Source organism: Urocitellus parryii, chromosome X (assembly GCF_045843805.1).
Source record: "Urocitellus parryii isolate mUroPar1 chromosome X, mUroPar1.hap1, whole genome shotgun sequence".
NCBI classification, from domain to species: domain Eukaryota; kingdom Metazoa; phylum Chordata; class Mammalia; order Rodentia; family Sciuridae; genus Urocitellus; species Urocitellus parryii.
In genome coordinates this window covers 41,806,145-41,828,508 of record NC_135547.1, presented here as the reverse complement: position 1 = coordinate 41,828,508, position 22,364 = coordinate 41,806,145, and the positions used below count along the sequence as shown (strand labels likewise).

Genomic DNA, 22,364 nt, shown 5'->3' with positions numbered 1-22,364 from the left:
ATAAAGAGAAGGGAGGGACAACAGAATAGGAAAGACAATGGAATAAATCTGACATAACTTTCCTATGTACATATATGAATACACCAGTTAATTTCCACATCATGTACATCTACATGACTGGGATCCTATTTAAAATAAGATATTCTCCATGTCTGTATAAGTATGTTAAAATTGAGTCTAATGTCAAATAGTATTAAAAAGAACAAATTAGAAAAAAAAAAAAAAGAAAGAAAGCATTCCTTTGGGGAAACTGATAAGTTTGAAGAGGAAAGATTTTTAAATGTTGACTTTGGATGGGAAATTTCTTTAAGAAATGACCAGCCAGGATAATTGTTTTTCTCAGAGCTGGGGACCAAACCCAGGATTTGGCAAATGCTATCCAAACACTCTATGACTGAACTACGTCCCCAGTCTCTCAGAACATCTTAAAATGAAATTCAAAGTCCACATGGGCCATTCATGTTCTCAGATCTTCCAAACAGCTTTTTAGTCCTTACTTATAGATATAACCATGGATTATCAGGCATCTGAGGGAAATCCTCTAATGTGAAGGAAAGATAACAGAACAAAATGAAAAGAAGAAAATGGGGGAAAAGAGGCACCATGGAGGGGGAAAAAACCTTCAAAAATTATAACTAATACCCTCAGAGAAATAATACAAAATATTCTATCAATTAGGAATGGGATACTATTTTAAAAATCAAAGCAAATAAAAGAGCTATATTATGTGATTGAATTTAAGTTGCTTAAAATAGGTTGTTGTCAGGAGCCACTCTGGAAATACATGCCCTTAAGACCTGAGCAAGAAATACTGAACAATTATTGTGCACGGCAATAACGTGGGCTTTACCTCCCCTCAGGTAATGAGGTGTGGCTCCAGGAGTAGGTGTTACCCGGTGGGGTTGAGTTACACTCACCTGTTCCTTTGTAATCCTACCCATTGCCCCTTTTTTGGATAGAATGTTCTAAGAAACATTGTCTCCCAATAAAGGCCAACTCCAAAATGTGTGCTCCCTTCCACCTCTCTCTCAAGCCTCTTGTGACTTTCTCTTGCCCCCCTGAGGGAACCTGAGGCCAGGAGCTGGGGAAGCCATCCTGAAGCTTATAAAAATGTATTCTGTGTCTGCATGGTATTTTGTGTCACCCCAAATTCACATGAGTGACTTTGGTTCAGTTGCCTGTGCTAAATAGGGGCAGTAGATTGGCACCTGAATGAGGGGCACTCATTGTGAATTTGGTGGATTGACTTTGGTTAAGCAGCTTAGAAAATTCGGAGTAACGTGGATTGGGTTGTGAGAGAAAACAGGTTGCAGATGGAAAGTAAGGGACGCTAATCATAATATGGGGAATTCATCATCTTCAAAGAGAGAAATCTACTTCATGATCCTGGAGACATTAATCAATCATAGGGGAAAACAAATCAAGAGAACCCAGCTCACTACATTCCTAAAAATAGCCAATGATGTCTGTCCATGGTTTTGTGAGGAAGAATTGCCTAATTTGCCTACTTGAGAGAGGGTAGGTAGAAAGCTGTTTAAAGGTTGCCTCTCTGCTAAACTACCTAGAGGTACAATAGAGAATATTCAGAAAGTCTGGACTGCCTTAAAAATGTGTCTTTTTGCCAACCGAGAAGAGGACCACTGGTCCTCCGAGGAATTGTTGGAAGGGCTGCAGGATGCAATTAGGACCTTTGAACATGACAGCCTTGTGCCATTCCAAGATGAATTTCTCTGTCTTTGCCAGGACTAAGGGCAGAGTTAAGTCACGCCCAGTCTGTAGCTTGTAAACCTCAGACAGAAAGGCTTGGGGGCGAGACCTAAGATTATTCAAATTACAGCAGATTAAGGCAGAGAGTGATTCACAAGCATATCAGCAAAACTTGTTGGTAGGGGCCTGTGCTAGAGAGTAAACCAGTCCAAGTCGAATTTCAGGAAGGGAAAATCCAAGATGGAAGGGAGGAAACCGCACAGGGAAATTCCAGAGAGGCCGAGCTGTGGGTTCAGAGGAGGATCCCAAGTCCAATGGAGAAAGTGAGCTGGGAATGGGTTTAAGTAATCTGCGGTTGGGTGGTCCTGCTTCTGCCATTCGGATATGGCCACTCCCCTCCCAGAGAATGAGATTCAGCCATTCCAACGTGGCCTTCGGGAGAGAGAAGACATTACAGGTTTCCAGCTTTTTCCAGTTTTTGAGGTAGACAAGCAAAATCAGTGTGTTCAAATTCATCCTGTGGTTCCTTTTAAAACTAGGAAGGAACTGAAAAATGCTTGTTGCACTTATGGTCCAGTTTGCCTTTTGTTCAGAGCTTTATTGAATCAATCTGTAGTGAGCCATTACCACCTCATGATGGATTACACTAGACAAAGTGTGTCTGTCCGGAGGTGAACTTTTATTATGGAGATCAAACTGGATGGATTTTTTGCACTGAACAAGCCAAAAGGAATAGCAGACATGGTATTGATAGTCCCGTACAGATGTAAACTGGAACAGGACCATTTGCAGATTTAGAACAATAGTTAAATTATGATTTACCAATTTATGATCAGATTAGTATGTGTGCTAGAGAGTCCAGAGAGAACTACTAAATAAAGGTGAAAACATTTTGGATTTCAGTCAGATCTGGCAGGGACCAGAGGAGAAATTCTCGGATTTTGTAGCATGCCTTTACCAGGCGGCAAATAGGACCATTGGTGATTCCAATGCATCTGAGGTTTTGGTCAAACAATTAGCTTTTGAAAATGCCAATAAAGTCTGCCAGGAAATTATCCGACCCCATCAGAAAAAAGGAACTGTTTCTGAACTTTTTCGCCTTTTCTCTGACGTGGGTCCAGTGCAATTGCAAAGTATGACTATCACTGTGGCTTTAAAGCAAGTTTTACATCCTCAGTCTAGAAGAAGACACTCTCAGGGGCAATGTTTTAACTGTGGTAAGACTGGGCACATGGCAAGGGACTGTGGGTCGCCATGCATCTGGGGAGATCCACCTGGTTAATGCTGGTGCCATTGGAGAGGTGGCATGGGAGGCTCCAGCAGGCATGGCAGAGGTGGCCAGCTGCCATTTGTGGCTACACTTCCATCTTCACCACCACTGGGAAACTGGAGGCAGGACTTGCCCCAGCCCCGCCAAACAGTAGGGGTGTTTCAATTTACACTGGAAGAGGAGCCAAAGGCTCACAGTTAGACGTCATCAAGCCTAGCCCAGCCGCCCAGTATTACTATCCTTCTGGGATGTTTCCGTCCCAGAGGCCGAGAGCTTGGGACTCTGACCAGCCATGGGACTCATTTTAACTCCTGAATTGGGCAGACAACAAATCCCTACAGGGATTCACAGGCTGCTGTTGCAAAATACCATAGGCCTAGTGTTGGGATGAAGCAATTTAAGTCAAAGAGGAATTCAAATATTGCCAAGTGTTATTGATCCAAATTTTGAAGGAGAAATCAGGGTTACAGTTCAAAAGATTTGCGTTATCCAGCTTTCTCCCAGGGATGTTGTAGCACAATTAATATTCTTGTCTTGTTGCTCCACAAACAGCCTGGGTGAAAACCCGAGTTCTGGGTCCCGGGGCCGAGCCTATTTGGCTCAATTGGTTAGACAGGAGCGCCCTCTGTTGGATCTTAAAATCAACTATAAAAATTTCAGAGGTGTGCTTTGCAGGAGCAGACAAGTCAGTTATTTCTAGCAGGTACTAGCCAAAGAAGTGGCCTTTACACATTGCACCTACCAGCTTAGAAGGGATTGGTCCAATTTCTCAAACTGCACAGAGTGCTCAATATCTTTGGTGGGAGGATAAAGATGGTAATTCTGGAGTCTTTAAACCCTATGTCCTAGACAATTTGCCAGTAAATTTATGGGGTCGAGATATTCTAAGCAGTCTGGGTTTGTTATTGATAACTCCATACTCCATTGTGTCATCTCAGGGACTTAATCAAAAATTTATTTCTCCTAGGAAATTTGAAGGAAATTCACATGAAGGATATTCACCTATAACCCAGTCTCTCCAGCAAAGACTAGTTAATTCACCCAAAATTTTTGGCAAGGGCACTGAATTTCTTCCTGGCCCAAAAAACATCAAAAAAGATTAAATGGATTACAGAAGAGCCAAATTGGGTTTGTCAGTATCCCTTAACAGGGGGGAAACTTTAAAAAGCCAATATGTTGGTCCTGGAACAACTTTAGGCTGACCATATAGAACCTACTTTTAGTCCATGGAATACATCAATTTTTGTAATTAAGAAAAAGTCTGGTAAATGGAGGTTGTTGCAAGATCTCAGAACAATTAATCATGTTACTGAGCCCAGGGAGCTTTACAACCAGGGCTTCCTTCTCTTACAGCCATTCCTTTAGATTATCATCTAATGGTGATAGATCTAAAAGACTGCTTTTTCACTATACCTTTATATCCAGATGACTATAAAAAGATTTTCTTTTAGTGTTCCAGCAATAAATTTTAAAGAATCAGTTAAGAGATATTGCTGGAAGGTGTTACCTCAGGGTATGTGTAATAGTCCAACTCTTTGTCAGATTTTGTGGCACAGGATATCACCTCTGTAAAGCAAAAATTCCCTGATGCATATAGTATTCATTTTATGGATGATATACTTGTAGCTCATGCCAGTCCAGATGTATTTTTAAAAGTTTTTGCTTAATTAGAAAATTCACTTGCTGCAATGGCTTTGTGCATAGCACCTGAAAAGGTGCAAAAGACATCTCCTTTTCAGTATCTAGGTAATATAATAGAAGGACACACAATTTGTCCTCAACACTTACAAATAAGAGTAAAAGGATTACACACTCTTAATGATTTTCAAAAATTATTAGATGACACTAATTGGATGAGATCATCTTTAACTACCACAGATTTGAGTCTTTTGTTTCAGATTTTAGAGGACTGTTCTCCGACTTCCCGTCAGCTCGCAATAGAAGCAAGAACGGCTTAAAGAAGGTTGAATTTGCTATTAGAAGTGCTCAGCTTATCAGAATTAACCCACAGAATTAAAATATTAATAAATAATTAATATTTATTAATATTTCCCACTGCTTATGCTCCTACAGGAATGATATGGCAATCATTGGGAATTATTGAATGACTCCACTTAGCTCATTCTCCTCAAAAGTCATTGACTCCTTTTCATGATTTTGTTGCTCAGTTGGTTATTAAAGGCAGAATACAAGTTTTATAGCTAGTTGGATCATAACCTAATGTTGTTATTATCCCTTATTCTACTCAACAGAATGATTGGCTTTTCCAAACTTCTAATACCTGGCAAGTAGCTTTTGCTAATTTTCCTGGTCAGATAGAAAGTCATTATCCTTGTGATAAAATTATTCAATTTGCCTTAGTAACTACATTCATTTTTCCAAAAATTGCGCATACTCAACCAACAGTTGGGGCACTATCAGTGTTCATTGATAGGTCAAGTTCAGGTAAAGCAGGTTTTTATAGCCATGCTCATACAGAGGTAATACACCATATACTCTTGCACAATGAGCAGAACTGCAGGCTCTCATTTGTGCTTTAAGTCATTTTGCAAATGAGCCAATTAATATTTATTCTGATAGTTTATATGCAGTTGGAGTTACAAAAAATATTGAAACTTCACCTATTGGGTACACACCATCACAACAGTTATTCAATTTGTTTCATACCTTACAGAAGACAGTTCAAATGTGTCAACATCCATGTTTTATAGGCCATATTCAGGCCCATATTAATCCCCCAGGGCCTTTAACATCAGGTAATGATAAAATTGATAAATTGGTTGCTGTTTGTCAGCAACTGTCTTTATATGACTGTGTACAAGCTTCCCGTTCTTTATATCATCAAATGCTTCTAGTTTACATAAAAAAATAATATTACTAGAGAGCAAGCTTGTCAAATGGCAAATGGATGTAACTCACATTCCTCAATTTGGCAAACAATGTTATGTTCATGTAATTGTAGATACTTATTCCAGATTTATCTTTGCCACAGCCCATGCAAAAGAAAAAAAACATAACATGTTATTTCTCATTGCCTAGCTGCCTTTGCAGTATTAGGATGTCCTTTGCAGATTAAAACATAACGCACCAGCTTATACTAGCTCTTCTTTTTAGCAGTTCTGCCAACAGTTTCATATTGACCATAAAACAGGTATTCCTTACAACCCTCAGGGTCAAGCCATTGTAGAACAAACTCATTTATCCATTAAGCAGCAATTACAAAAACAGAAAGGAAGAAATAAGACCCCCCAAAATAACCTTGATCATGCTTTGTTTTAAATTTTCTAAACTCTGACTCAGAAGGTCACACTGCAGCTGAGCGATACACGTCTTCCAAAGCAACAGGTCCTTTAGGCCAAGTTTGGTGGAAAGATTTACAAGCAGGTCAATGGAAAGGACCAGATCCAGTGATAATGTGGGATAGAGATCACGCTTGTATTTTCCCAGAAGGTGCATTTCATCCTACTTGGGTACCTAAACATGCCATCAGAAATGGAGGACCAAGAGCCAAGGTTCAAATGACTGAGGATCGATCCAGAGATGTCAGCCCTGACTCCCAGCAAGAATAGGAAGCTTTGAAGGATGAGGGGAAAGAAGATGGCCCAGAGAGACCCAACAGTGAAGCTACCCTCATAGAAGCTGTTGAAGAATCTGACGCTGCAGGCTGAGCAGATGATCCAGAAGCAAGGAATAACTAAGTGTCCAGTTATGATGTTTATAGCAGTGCTAGCTCTGTTGAGCTGCCAGGTAACTAGGACACAGAAAGAAACATATTGGACATATTTTCCAGATCCACCTTTAGTACACCCAGCAGTGTGGACTGGAGAATATAGATACCCATATTACTCCCATCTATGTGACTGGATTTAATTATTCTGGCTATAGTGGTCAGTTACCTATGTGTTGGTCCCAAAGTAAACATGCTAGCTGTCTAAAAATGTCCTTTGAGGAAAAGACAGCAGTTGGGGGACCTAGACCAGCTAATTGTACTGGCCTCAGGGAATCAAAGCCATATATTAGAATAGTTATTAAAATGGGACTCTCTCATAACAAGCCAGTCATTTTAGCAGAATGTCCACTAATTCCTCACTGTCCTAACCATTCTGCAATAGAAATTGGCACATTACCTAAGTGGATGGATTGTATAAATACCTTGCCAATACAACATAGATGTCGAGAAATAGTGGGTATATTTTAGACTGGTATCCTAGGATTGACAAAACACAATTAGGCAAGGGTGCTGCCATGACCTCTGGAGGATTTGTTAGTAACATCTTGACCTTCAGCGAATGTGGCATTCAGAAAGATGTTTGGCATTTGATTAAGGCCTCAGAATTTTTATATTTTACTGACAAGTCTTTACCTGAATTTGTAGGCAGAAGTTGTTCTTGTTATGGCCTGCAACCTGTATTCAATCTCCTTACGTTTTAATTACTGGAGATGTGAAAGTCAAAAGAAAAGATAATAAATATCTTGTAGCCTGTAATAAATGCAATTTAACTAATTGTATCACCAGATACAATAGAAGGAAGGGAACACTGATACTTCACCAGCCCTCTTTTGTCTTACTGCCAGCTAATATCTCAGAGCCATGGTATGCTGATGCTGGTTTTCAAGTCTTACAACAAATACATTCCCAGCTGACTAGACCTAAGTGAGCTCTTGGACTCATAATACTTGGCGTGGCTGCCTTAGTTTCATTTATTGCTTCCACGGTCACAGCTTCAGTGGCTATATCTCAATATTTTCAGCATGTAGATTTTCTTAATAATTTGGCTCAGATCACTTCCAAAGTTCTTCATAATCAGATAAATATTGATGAAAGGATTGAAACTAAGCTAAATGCCTTAGAAGCTACTGTCATAAATATTGGTAATGAGCTTTCAGCTTTAAAGTTCAAGGAAAGACTCAAATGTCATGCTGATTATAAATATATGTGTATTACTGCTTCCAATTACAATGCTTCCCAATGGGATTGGGAGAAGGTTAAAAACCATTTATTAGGTATTTGGCAAAAAAATAATAACAGCTTGGATCTTCTGGAGTTACATCATCATATTCAAAATATACAAAAAAGTAAGATTGATTTTTCGGATCCTACCTCTTTAGCTGATCAAATACTTCGAGCGTTTCATGGCTTTAACCCTGGAAACATACTAAAACATTGTACATGGTATATTATTGGACTGTTCTCTTTGCTATTAATTCTTTCTTGTAATCATAGAATGTCCTGCCTTCAGAACAAGAATTCAGGAACCAGAGTGACTCATCACCTACTTTTTCAAAGAAAGAAAGGGGAATATGTCGGGATCCACTCTGAAAATACACGCCTGTAAGTCCTGAGCAAGAGATACTGAACAATTATTGTGCCCTGCAATAACTTGGGCTTTACCTCCGCTCGGATACTGAGGCATGGTTCCAGGAGTAGGCGTTTCCCAGTGGTGTTGAGTTATACTCACCTGTTGCTTTGCAATCCTACCCAATGCCCTTTTTTCAGATAGAATGTTCTAAGAAACAGTATCCCCCAATAAAAGCCAACTCCAGAACGTGCACGCGCGCTCTCTCTCTCCAGCCTCTCATGACTTTCTCTTGCCCCCCTTGTGGGAGCCTGAGGCTGGGAGCCTGGGAAGCCGTTCTGAAGCTTATATAAAGGTATTCCATGTTTGCATGGTATTTTGTGTTACCCCAAATTCACACAAGTGACTTTGGTTCAGATGCCCATGCTGGATGGGGCAGCAGGTTGTTATGTCTATAGTAAACACCAAGAAAATGCCTATACAAGATACACAGAAGAAAATGAGAAAGGAATCAAATCATGTTTACAAAACCAAAGCAAAGCAAACTAAACAAAAATGAACCACAGCTGGCGTGGTGGCGCATCCCTATAATCCCAGCAGCTTGGGAGGCTGAGGCAGAAGGATGGCAAGTTCAAAGCCAGTCTCAGCAAAAGCAAGGCACTAAGCAACTTGTGAGACTCTGTCTCTAAATAAATAACAAAACTGGGCTGCGGATGTGGCTCAGTAGTCAAGTACCCCTGAGTTCAAACCCTGGTACCAAAAAAAAAAAAAAAAAAAAAAAGAAAAAAAAAAGAACCACAAAAGAGAAACGAAAGAGCTAAAAGACATGAAGAAAACAATGAACAACTGGCTACAGCAAGCCTTTCTATATCGATAATTAAGTATAAATTGATTAAAGTTACCAAAAGACAGAGTGCCTAAATGGGTTAAATTGACATGACCCAACTTTATGCTGGCTAAGAGACTCATTTTAGATATAAGAACACACATAGGTTCAAAATGAAAAAATGTAAACAAAAATTCTATGCAATAGTGACAAAAAGAGAATAGTGGTGGGCATATTTATATGACAAAATAGACTAAATCAAAAACTGTCACTAAGACAATGAAGGGTATCATATAATGATAAGTGTCAATTCGCCAGGAAGATATAAAAATTACAAATACAAATATATGTGTATGTATGTATAGATACCCCAAATCAGAGCACCAAAATAAATGAAGCAATGACTGAACTATAGGGGAAAAATCAGTATCACAGTAACAGTAGGAGATTTCAATATCCCACTTTCAATAATGGGATAGAATACCCAGACATAAGATCAATAAAGAGAACAGAGGGCTGGGGTATAGCTCAGTGGTTGAATTGTTGCCTGGCTTCATGAGGCATTAGGTTCCATCCCCAGCACCAGAAATACACATAAAAACTAATAAAGAAACAGAGGATTTGAACAACAATACAGGTCAAATGATTCTAACAGATATACACAGAATATTCCACATACCTGCAATAGAATATATTCTTCTTAAATGCACATGAAATATTTACCAGGACAGGTCACATGTAAGGTCACAAGACAAGTCTTAACTAATTTCAGAAGACTGAAAATGAAACTAAGTATCTTTTTGGATCACAATGGAATGCAACTATAAATCAATAGCAGAGGAAAATTGGAAAATTACAAATATGTGGAAAAGAAACACATTTTAAAACAACCAACAAGAAATCAAAAGATATATTAGGAAGTATCTTGAAATAAATTAAAATGAAAACACAATATATCAAAACTTATAGGATGCAGCAAGAGCATCAACAAGCTGGAACTTTATAGCAATAAATACCTATATTAAAGAAAGATCTCAAAGAAACAACCTAACTCTACACCTTCAGGAAGTAGAAAAGGAAGAACCACTCAAGATTAAACAAAGCAGAATAACAGAAATAATATAGTTTAGAGCAGAAGTAAATGAAATGGAGAAAAAATCAATAAGCTAAAACTCATTTTGAACGAACTGACAAAGCTGACCATCATTTAACTAGACTAAGAAAGAATTCAAATAAAATAAGAAATTAAAGGGAACACATTACAACTAATATCACAGAAATCAAGGGGTTTATAAGAAACTACTATGAACAACTGCACATCAACAAACTAGATAACAGAAGGATATATTCCTAAGAAAAAAACCTATCAAGAGTGGATCATAAACAAATTGAAAGTGGATTAGATCTGTAATAAGTTAGATTAGCTCAATAATAAAAAAAATCCCAACAAAGAAAAGCCCATGACCAGATGGTTTCACTGGTGAGTTTTATCAAATATTTGAAGAAGAAATAATGTGAATTCTTTCTGAATGCTTACAAAAAAATAAAGCAGAGGGAATACTTCCAAACTCACTCTATGAGATCAGAATCACGCTGATACCAACAGAGAAAACAACAGTGTGAAAAAAGCACAGGCCAGGGCTGGGGATTTATAGCTCAATTGGTAGAGTGCTTGCCTAGCACACACAAGGCCCTGGGTTCAATTCCCAGCACCACAAAATAAAAACAAAATAAAGTACACAAATCAATGATGTAAAAAGAAAAGAAAAGCCCAGGCCAATGAACATAGGTGCAAAAATCCTCTACAAATTACAACTAAACCGAATTCAATAGCACATTGAAAGGACCATACACCATGACCATGTGGTATATATTCTTGGGTTGCAAGGATTATCTTGAGATAATCATGTCAAAATTCAACAAACTGTTTCATGATACACTTTCAACAAACTAGTAATAGAAGGAAATTACCTCAACAAAATGAAAGCAATATATGCAAAGCCCATAACAAACATCATATTCAATAATGAAACAGAGGGGTTTTCCTCTAAGATCAAGAACAAGATAAGAGGTTAGTGTTGTAACTCAGTGGTAGAGCGCTTGCCTAGCACATGTGAGGCACTGGGTTCAATCCTCAGTACCATATAAAAATAAATAAAGGTATTTAAGAAATCATTTGTTAAAAACAAACAAACAAGATAAGGATCCCTACTCTTCCTACTTTTATCCAAAATAGCACTGGAAGTTCTATCCAGAGTCAATTAATCGAGATGAATAAAATAAATGTATCCAAATCAGAAAGAAAGAAAATTATATCTGTTCACAGATGAAGTGATCATACACAAAAAATACCAAAGACTCAACAAAAAAATTAGAATAAATAATTTCAGTAAAGTAACAGGACACAAAATTAATGTAGAAAATCAGTTATGCTTCTTTTTTTTTATTGTTGGTCGTTCAAAACATTACATAGTTCTTAATACATCATATTTCACAGTTTGATTCAAGTGGGTTATGAACTCCCAATATTACCCCGTATACAGATTGCTGTATCACATCAGTTACCCTTCCATTGATTGACATAATGCCTTTCTAGTGTCTGATGTATTCTGCTGTCTGTCCTATTCTCTACTATCCCCCCCTCCCCTCCCCTCCCCTCCCCTCCCCTTTTCTCTCTCTACCCCTTCTACTGTAAATCATTTCTTCCATTTGTATTCTCTTGTCTTGCCCCTCCTTTCCTCTTATATGTCATTTTGTATAACCCTGAGGATCGCCTTCCATTTCCATGCGATTTCCCTTCTCATTCCCTTTCCCTCCCACCTCTCATCCCTGTTTAATGTAAATCTTCTTCTCAAGCTCTTCGTCCCTACCCTGTCCTTGTTTACTCCCCTTATATCAAAGGAGTCATTTGGTATTTGTTTTTTAAAGATTGACTAGCTTCACTTAGCATAATCTGCTCTAATGCCATCCATTTCCCTCCAAATTCTATGATTTTGTCATTTTTTAATGCAGAGTAATACTCCATTGTGTATAAATGCCACATTTTTTTTATCCATTCATCTATTGAAGGGCATCTAGGCTGATTCCACAATCTTGCTATCGTGAATTGTGCTGCTATGAACATCGATGTAGCAGTGTCCCTGTAGCATGCTCTTATTAGGTCTTTAGGGAATAGACCGAGAAGGGGAATAGCTGGGTCAAATGGTGGTTCCATTCCCAGCTTTCCAAGAAATCTCCATACTGCTTTCCAAATTGGCTGCACCAATTTGCAGTCCCACCAGCAATGAACAAGTGTACCCTTTTCCCCACATCCTCGCCAGCACTTATTGTTGTTTGACTTCCTAATTGCTGCCAATCTTACTGGAGTGAGATGGTATCTTAGGGTAGTTTTGATTTGCATTTCTCTGACTGCTAGAGATGGTGAGCATTTTTTCATGTACTTATTGATTGATTGTATGTCCTCCTCTGAGAAGTGTCTGTTCAGGTCCTTGGCCCATTTATTGATTGGGTTATTTGTTATCTTATTGTCTATTTTTTTGAGTTCTTTGTATATTCTGGTTATTAGGGCTCTATCTGAAGTGCAATGCAATGCCAATCAAAATCCCAACAGCATTTCTTGTAGAAATAGATAAAAGAATCATGAAATTCATATGGAATAATAAAAGACCCAGAATAGCAAAAACAATGCTAGGCAGGAAGTGTAAATCAGGCAGTATAGCGATACCAGACTTCAAACTATACTACAGAGCAATAGTAACAAAAACAGCATGGTACTGGTACCAAAACAGGCGGGTGGACCAATGGTACAGAATAGAGGACACAGTAACCAATCCACAAAACTACAACTATCTTATATTTGATACAGGGGCTAAAAGCATGCAATGGAGGAAGGATAGCATCTTCAACAAATGGTGCTGGGAAAACTGGAAATCCATTTGCATCAAAATGAATCTGAATCCCTATCTCTCGCCATGCACAAAAGTTAACTCAAAATGGATTAAGGAGCTTGATATTAAATCAGAGACTCGGCATCTGATAGAAGAAAAAGTTGGTTATGATCTACATACTGTGGGATCGGGCTCCAAATTCCTCAATAGGACACCCATAGCGCAAGAGTTAACAACTAGAATCAACAAATGGGACTTACTCAAACTAAAAAGTTTTTCTCAGCAAAAGAAACAATAAGAGAGATAAACAGGGAGCCTACATCCTGGGAACAAATCTTTTCTTTATTTTTCTTGTACATTTTTTTCCTTTTTGCACTGCTGTGGATTAAAACCAGGGTCTTTTACATACTAGGTCAGCACTGTATCACTGAATTAAACCCTCACCTACAGTTGTGTTTCTATATACTAACAATGAACATATTAAGAAGAAATTAAGAAAACATTTATAAGAGCATCGAAAAAGAATTAACCAAGGAGATGAAAGAATTGTACACTGAAAATATCAATATGTTGTAGAAACAAAGAAGACACAAATAAATAATAAAAAGATGACATGTGTTCATGGAAAGTAAGTCAGTATTTTTCAAATCGTCATATTACCAAAGTGATCTATAGAAATTTCCATCAAAATTTCAATGGCATTTTAAATAGAAAGAGAAACAAAAATCCCAAAACTCATATGGAACTATAAATGATCCTAAATAGCCTAAACAATCTTGAGAAAGAACATATCTAGAGACCTCATAGTTTCTTATCTCAAGACATATTACAAAGCTACAATAATCAAAACAGTGTAATGTCATAAACAGATACATAGTTCAATGGAACAGAATAGAGAGCCTAGAAATTTCTGTATCTATAGTAAACTGATATTCAACAAGTATGCCAAGAACATAAATTGGGCCAAAAATAGTTTATTCAACAAAATATAAAGAAAACTAGATAGTCATGTGCAAAATTATAAAATTAGATCCTTATACCATATACAGAAATCAAATTAAAATGAATTAAATATATAAATATAACACCAGAAAATTATAAAATTCCTAGGGGGGAAAAAAGTAAAAACTTCTTAACATTGGTCTTGGCAATGATTTCAATGACACACGAAGCAAAAGAAAAAACAGACAAGTAGAACTATATCAAACTAAAGTTCTACAAGGAGCTGGGGTTGTGGCTCAGTAGTAGAGCGCTTGCCTGGCATGTGTAGGCAATGGGTTCGATCCTCAGCACTGTGTATGAATAACTAAATAAATAAAAGTAAAGGTCCATCGACAACTAAAAAAATTAAAAAAGAGGTCTGGGTTTATAGCTCAGTGGTAGAGTGTTTTCCTAGCACGTGTGAGGCACTGGGTTAGATCCTCAGCACCACATAAAAATAAATAAAGGTATTGTGTCAGGCTGGGGTTGTGGCTCAGCGGTAGAGCACTCGCCTAGCACATTCGAGGTGATGGGTTTGATCCTCAGCACCACCTAAAAATAAATAAACAAAATAAAGTTATTGTGTCCAACTACAACTAAAACAAATTAAAAATGTAAAGATATTGTGTTCATCTACAACTAAAAATATTTTCAAAAAAGAGAAAGTTCTGCAAAGCAAACAACAGAATGAAAAAGGAACCTATTGAATAGGAAAGATTATTTGCTAAACATATATCTAATAAGGAGTTAAAATCCAATATATATAAGGAACTCCTACAACTCAATAGCATAAAACCAAATAACACAAATAAAATATGAGCAAAATACTTAAACAAATATTTCTCTAAAGAAGATATCAAGTGGCTAACAGATATATGAAAAGATGTTCAATATTATTAGTCACCAGAGAAATGCAAATCAAAACTACAATGAGGTTATCACGTTATGCCTATTGAGATGGCCATTATTTGAAAAAAACTCAGAAATAGCAAGTGCTGGGAAGGATACAGAGAAAGTGGAACACTTGCACACTGTTGAAGGGAATATAAGATAGTGCATCTGCAGTGGAGAACAATAAGGAAGTTCCTCTGAAAAATAAAAATATAACTATCATACAATCCAAACTCATTTCTGCTGATTTATCCAAAAGAGTTGAAATCAGGATCTCAAACAGATACACACACTCTAATGTTCACTGCTGCATTATTCACAATAGCCAAGAAGAGGTGGGCATAATCTCAATGTCCACTGATGAATGAATAAAGAAAAAGTGGCATATACATACAATGGTGTATTATTCAGTCTTAAAAATAAGATAACCCTGTCATATTCTATAATAAAGACAAACCTTAAGGACTGTATGCTAAGGGATCTAAGCTCATCACAGATTCTACTTATATGAATATCAAAAGTAGTCAAACTTGGTTGCCAGGGGCTGGGAGGGAAAATGGTTGCTGCTCAATGTTTCAGTAATCCAAGATAAAAATGTTTCATAGATTTGCTGTATGACATTGTGCTTATAATTAATAATACTGTATTGGACACTTAAAATTTGTTAAAAGGGTAGGTCCAATGTACTCTTTAAACACAATAAAAAGAAAATGGAGGAGAAAAAAAGATTTTATATATTTAGCATTAATTATGTCCTTTTTAAAGACTGAAGGAATAAGGAAGAATTCAGACAGGAACAGTAAAAGCAAATAGCTAAAAATGGAAACAAATGATGTAACCACTGAAATGTATGAAAAATATATTAAATACTGGTAATAAGCAGTAGAATCTTTGTCTCAAAATTTTAAAGAGCTAGATGTTAACATTTAGCATTTATGTATGCTTATATCTTAAAGGTAAGGCCATAGAATAATTGACTTGTGATTCATTTCAGTAATTTCCGGTGAACTTGTGTATTGGCTCTCAAATAAATATCAGGAAAGCACCACCAAATTAAATAACTATAGAAAGGGGTATGTAAAAACATACTCTAATTTTTTCACCCATTGGGAAAGATCCATACTAAGACTGTTCCCTTTGATATGAGCATTAAACAAAAAAGACTTCTGGTCAATGTAGTTCTGTCAGTTCTAGCTTGGAGGCATGCTCTGTGCTACAAAATTGTACATATACAAAAATAAATATTCATATACACGTGTTCACGTATGTATATAGCCACAGCAGACATATATTGATGTGTGTGTGTGTGTGTGTGTGTGTGTGTGTATGTAATATTTCAAAGATACTGCTAGGCTCCAAGACAAGATAAACATACCTGGAAACAAAAACAGAATCTCTAAGCAATAATAGAGGATGGAGTTCTCCCTGGTATTTCCTTGGAGTAGCCATTACTACTCCAAAATACAGTACTTTTCATATTGTATTCTTTGGAAATAAGTTGCTATGAGCAATTCAAAACTAAGTGGTGAGAAGTTATGCTCCCCCTCCTAGAGGTAAAGTGGTAAAGTATTTGTATAAATTATCTGAAGTTATTTTTCAAGGGAGATTTATCTCTTCACTTCCATTTATTTATTTCCTCAATCACTTATTTTTATCACTTGAACTCATGAATATTTATTTTATACTTTGGATTATTATACAACATTAATTTAGTTTGTTGTACAAATAGTTCTAGCTTTGATCACTGGAAATTCTTTTAATAGGCTTTTGCATTCCTTTGATGTACTCCCAACAATGGTTTTATGCTGTTGTTCTTTTTAGTACTTCTTTACTTTCTGGCATTACAAGATGCACAAGATTCATCTTGTGTACTTCCTGCATTAGTACTAGCAGCAGCCATCTCTCCAAGGATCCCTGGTTATTTTATTAGAGAATGGTATTAAAAGCCAATATTAATTCTGAGAAAGCTCATTGTAGGGTCCTGTGTTGGGCTTGCTTGGTTCACATAGCCAAAAATATGTGTATACTACTCCCTATATACATATAAATATTTCTATATATAACTACTTCTATCTATATTAAGCTAAACAGTTCATATTGATGTCCTAAACAATAAAATCATTACCACATGGATCACCCTAATATCCTCCCTTCACTTATCTGTAAATTTCAAAGTGGAAAACCTGGCTCCCACCATTTCCCACCCATTTACTTAACTGTTCCATCCAATTGTGCATGTAGAGCAGCATCAGTACTGCTAATCAGTACCCTGATTGGAAACAATCTTATTAACTAGGTGACAGTGCTTATGTGCAGTTCCATTTGGCTTTAGTTTTCCAGACTCTACATAATTTCCAAAGATACTTAGGTCAGCACCCATTCCCCCATGCCTTCAATAAGGTCGTTCCACATATATGTAATAATAGTTAGATTCTCTTCTCACAGTCAGTATTTTTCTTCCCTCATTCTCCAAAATAATTTTTAAATATCTGTACACATTAAGAATCACTCTTGGGCTGGGGCTGTAGCTCAGTGGTAGAGTGCCTGCCTTGCACATGTGAGGCACTGGGTTCGATCCTCACACCACATAAAAATAAATAAATAAAGATATTGTGTCCATCTACAACTAAAAAAATAATAATAAAAAGAATTACTCTTTATACTCTACAGTTTTAGAGGTTTTGGCAAGTGCATGTCTTTCTTCCTCCGTAGAATATGATGCAGAATAATTTTACACCCCTAAAAATCTCCCTTGCTTCATTTACTCCCTCCTTTCTCTCTCTCCTTAAACTCTCAGCAATCAGTTATCACTTTGGTGCCTCTAGAGTTTTACACTTTCCAGAATATCATTTAATGAAATCATACAATATATAGTCTTTCTATGCTAGTTTATTTCACTTATTAATATGCATCTAAAGTTCTTTTATGTCTTTACATGTCTTGATAGTATGTTTCTTTTTAGTGCTGAATTATATTTCATTGTACAAATGTACCAAAGGTGATTGTATTCATTCACCTATTGGAGGACATCTGGATTGCTTCCAGTTTTTGGCAATAATGAATAAAGCTTCTTGGAACATTCACATGCCAGTTTTTCTGTGCACATAAGTGTGTTTTTTTTCCAAATCCACTGGATAAATGAGTAGGAGTGCTGGATAATATGATAAAACAATTATTTGTTTTATACGAAATTGCCAATCCAAAGATATTGTACAATTTTACATTCCCACCAGCAATGAACAGGATTTGGTATCATTAGTTTTACTATCTATTTTAGCCATTATAGTAGGTGTGTAATGATATCTTATTATTCTTTTGCAATTTCTTGATGATATGCTGATGAGTTTCTTTCCAATGGGCCTATTTGCCATATATGTATCTTCTTTGATGAAGTGTCCTTATCTTTTGCCCATTTATAAGTTGAATTGTTCATTTTATTACAGTTGAATTTTGGGAGTTCACTCTGTGTTTTAGATACAAGCCACTTATCAGACATGTGTTTTTCAAATATTTTCATCCAGTGTGTCACATCTTGATTCTCTTAGGTGTCTTTCATGTAGCACGTCTATAATTTGAATCAAGTTCAGTTTACCTTTTTTTCTTACATAAAATGTGCTTTTGGTGCAACACCTTAACAATGGATCACCAAACAAAACATCACTATTTTCTCCTGTTTCATTTATTTATTTCTATTTTCTTCTGTTTACTTTTAGAAGTTTTGTAGCATTGTGTTCTACATTTAAGTCTATGGCCCATTTTTAGTTAATTTTCATGAAGGATGAAAAGTTTGTGTCTAGATTCATTTTTTTGCATGTGACTTTCCAGTTGTCATAGCACCATTTGTTGAAAAGACTACACCTTTTCCATTTAATTACTTTGACAAAGATCAGTTCACTGCCCTTGTGTGGGTTTAATTTTGCAGATCTCTATTTTGCTCCAGTAATCTATGCATCTTTTTCCACCAATTACATATACCACACTAAATGATTACAGTAAGTCTTGAAGTTAGATAGTGTCTGTCCTCCAACTTGGTTTTTCTTTTTTCCAGCATTGGGTTGGATATTCTTGATCTTTTGTATTTTCATAAAAAGAAACTTAGAATCAGTTTGTTAATATCGACAAAACATTTTGCCAGAATTTTGTTGGGACTACATGGAATCTACAGATTAATTTGGAAAAAATGACATCTTAACAATATTAGTCTTTTAATCTGTGAATGTTAAATACCTCTGCATTTACTTTGATCTTTTAAAATTTTTATCAGTTTTACACTTTTCTGCATATAGATCCTATGTATATATTCTGTTAAATTTATACCTAAATCTTTCTTTTTGATGCTGTTGTAAGCAGTGTTGTTTTTAGTTTCAAATTCCAATTATTAAGTTCTGTTATATAGAAAAACAATTGACTTTTATATATAAACCTTGTGTCTTCCAACTAATACTCACTAGTCCTGGATTTTAGTCAATTCTTTGATTTTCTACAGATAGAGATGTTGCCTGTGAGCAAAGACAGTTTTATTTTTCCTTTCCCAATCTATACATTTTCAAAATTTTTGTTTTATTTCACTGGCTAGTGTTTTCTATACAATGTCAAAAAGAGGTGGAGAGTGGAAACATTTTTGCCTTCTTCCTGATCAAAAGTAAAACATCAAGTTTCTCATTGTTAATGATGATATTAGCTATAGGGTATTGTAGATTGTCTTTATCAACTTGAGGAAGTTCTCCTCTACCCTAGATTGCCAAGATTTAATCATAAATGGAGGCTAAGATTTTTAAAAATATTGTTTCTACCTCAACTCAAATGAGTATGATTTTTCTTCTTAAGTCTATCCATGTGTTAGATTACAATACTTGATTTTCAAGTGCTGAGCCATATCAGATAATAATAATCCAGATTATTATTTGGATATCTGAAATAAATTTCAGTTGATAACAGTGTGTAATTATTTTGATATACTATTGGATTTGATTCTCTATTATGATTTTGATTTCAATGAAATTTTTTGATTTTCTTACTGTTTAGGATATTTCCTTCTAGTGCACATGAATAATACTTGTCTCTAATTTTCCTTTACTGTAATATCTTTATCTGGCTTTGGTATTGAGCTAAGGCGTATCTCATCAAATGAAGTAAGAAGTATTCCTTCTGCTTCCATTTTCTGGAAAAGAACGTAAAGGATGGGTATGATTTTGTATGATTCCATTTTCACCCCTCTCATAGCCTACTTCCTTCTATAATTTTGTAATGGTTGCCTTAGAGTTTGCAACATACATTTTCAAGTAATGTAAGTCCACTTTTAAATAACACTGTCTTATTTCAGGGATTGTGTGTGTGAGTGATCATATACGTATGTATGTATGCGTGTGTGTATATATACATATATATACACAATATATGTACATATATATGTATATATAATAAACAGACACACACATACATATATTGTTGTTATTCATCTCACTTTATCCATGTTATAATCATACAAAACATTATTTTAATTACTTTGAAAAGTTAGATAATTTTGAAATGAGAAAATAAAACAATTTTATTAACTTTCATGTGTCCTTCTCTTATGCTCTTTCTTTATGCAGATCTGAGTTTTGATTTATATAATTTTCCTTCTCCTTGGAGAACATTTTTTTTGGTGACAAATTCCCTGTCTTTGTCTGAAAAATTATTTATTATTTTTCCTTCACTTTAAAAAAATAATTGTAGACAGACATAATATTTTTATTTTATTTATTTTTATGTTGTGATGAAGATCAAACCGAGTGCCTCACACATGATAGGCAAGCATTCTACCACTGAACAACAACCCCAGACCCTTCCTTCACTTTTGAAGGATCATTTTTCTGGATAAAGAATTCTAGGTGGGTGAGTTTTTCTCTCCTCAATACTAGAACTTCTTACCTGATGAGCAGTTTTACGAAATTCTAATCTTTGTTCCTATATTGGTAAAAATTTTATTTTCTCTGGCTGGTTTAAAACTTTTTCTGTCTTTGGCTTTCTGTAGTTTGAACAAGTTATGCTTGGGAGTGGTTTTTTATATTTATCCTGCCTAATGTTTTCCAACTTCCTGGATGTGTGGTTTGTTGTCTGTCATTAGTTTCAGAAAATTTTCAGCCATTACTACTCCAAAATTATCTCCTCCTTTTTCTCTTCTTCTTCTTTTGGTATTTCAATAAGGTATATGTTATTCCTTTTGGAATTGTCCCATAGTGCTAAGCTATTCTGTTCCATTTGTTCTATTCATTTTCTTTGTATTTCAGCTTGGGAAGTTTCTACTGCCATGTCTTTAAGCTTTCTGTTTATTTCCTTTCTCATTTCCAACTTACTCAACTTACTCATGAGTCTTTCAAATAGTTCTTCATTTCAGTTGCAGTGTTTTATTTCTAGCATCCCCTTTTGATTCTTTGAGTTTCTACCTCTGTACTTACATTAGCCAACTGCTCTTGCATGCTCTCTAATTTTACTAGTAGACTCCTTACTATACTAATCATAGATATTTAAATTTTATATCTGCTAATTCAAAAACTTGTGTCACATCTTGAATTTTGTTCTCATGCTTGTTTTATCTCCTCAAGTCTGTTTTATTTTTTTTTTTTTTGAGCATGCTTTCTAATGGGGTGGGGTGGGGCTGTAGCCAGATGTGAATTATCAAGTAATAAGAACTGAGCCAAATTTTATTAATCTGTTTAGAGCCTGTAGGGCCACTGGAAGTAAAAGTCATTAAGATGTGGGGGTCAGTTTAGATTTCAACTGACAGGGATTTATCACTCCTACACTACTCTACATTCCAACTCCACCAATTTGTCAGTTATTGCTATCTGTTCCTATCAGTTTATGGCTCCAGTGTCTTCTATTCCTATAAGCAGATTTGGGATGTGATTTCCTATAATTATCTATCTTTCCAGATTTCAGGGTTGTAGTTTGCCCTGTGACTAATTATCTGATGTGCTCAGAAAAATTCATTGATTTTTAGTTCATTAAGCTATTTCTTCTTGTAAGATAGGAGTAATGACTTCCAAGCACTTGAGATGTTGAACCTGAAAGGAAGAGTCTGCAACATTTTTTATTCAAAATTATATTTGTGGGTTTCATCAATGTGGATGTCTGTAATTCTATTTTATTAACTCTCTATTATATGGTATTCATTTTATGAATATACCATGCTTAATCCATTCTCCTAATGATGAGCATGTGTACTGTTTGCAAATGATACTATAAATACCCTTGTGAAATCTAATGTGCATGTGCAAGATTTTTCCCGGGATAGATGCCTAGATGCATGACTGCTGACTGATGGTGCTGGAGCATTTTCAGTTTTACTAGATATTGTCATGGTGTTCTTTTTGTTGTTGTTCTTTTTAAGTATACACAAAAGTAGAGTGTATTCTGACATACTGTCACGGTGTTCTTAAAAGTGGGTATACATATTTATATTCCCTCAATGGTATTTCAGAATTCTTATTCCACATATTCACTAACAGTTGGCATTGTCA

The 22,364-nt window shown here is 35.9% G+C and overlaps 1 protein-coding gene across 3 annotated transcripts in view; it reads right to left on the bottom strand.

Annotated features, from left to right (window-relative positions):
• The window catches only part of Rbm41 (RNA binding motif protein 41), a 76,509-nt gene that overhangs the window by 8,509 nt on the left and 45,636 nt on the right, over positions 1-22,364 (bottom strand). The window contains exon 7 of one of the 3 annotated variants that reach the window (XM_077793851.1): positions 14,084-14,520. The exons of the other annotated variants lie outside the window; for them this stretch is intronic. Within the exon in view, the coding sequence (XP_077649977.1) occupies positions 14,410-14,520 (111 nt within the window). The 3' untranslated portion in view covers positions 14,084-14,409. Of the gene's footprint in view, positions 1-14,083; positions 14,521-22,364 lie in introns of those variants that run through there. 3 annotated transcript variants of the gene reach the window in all.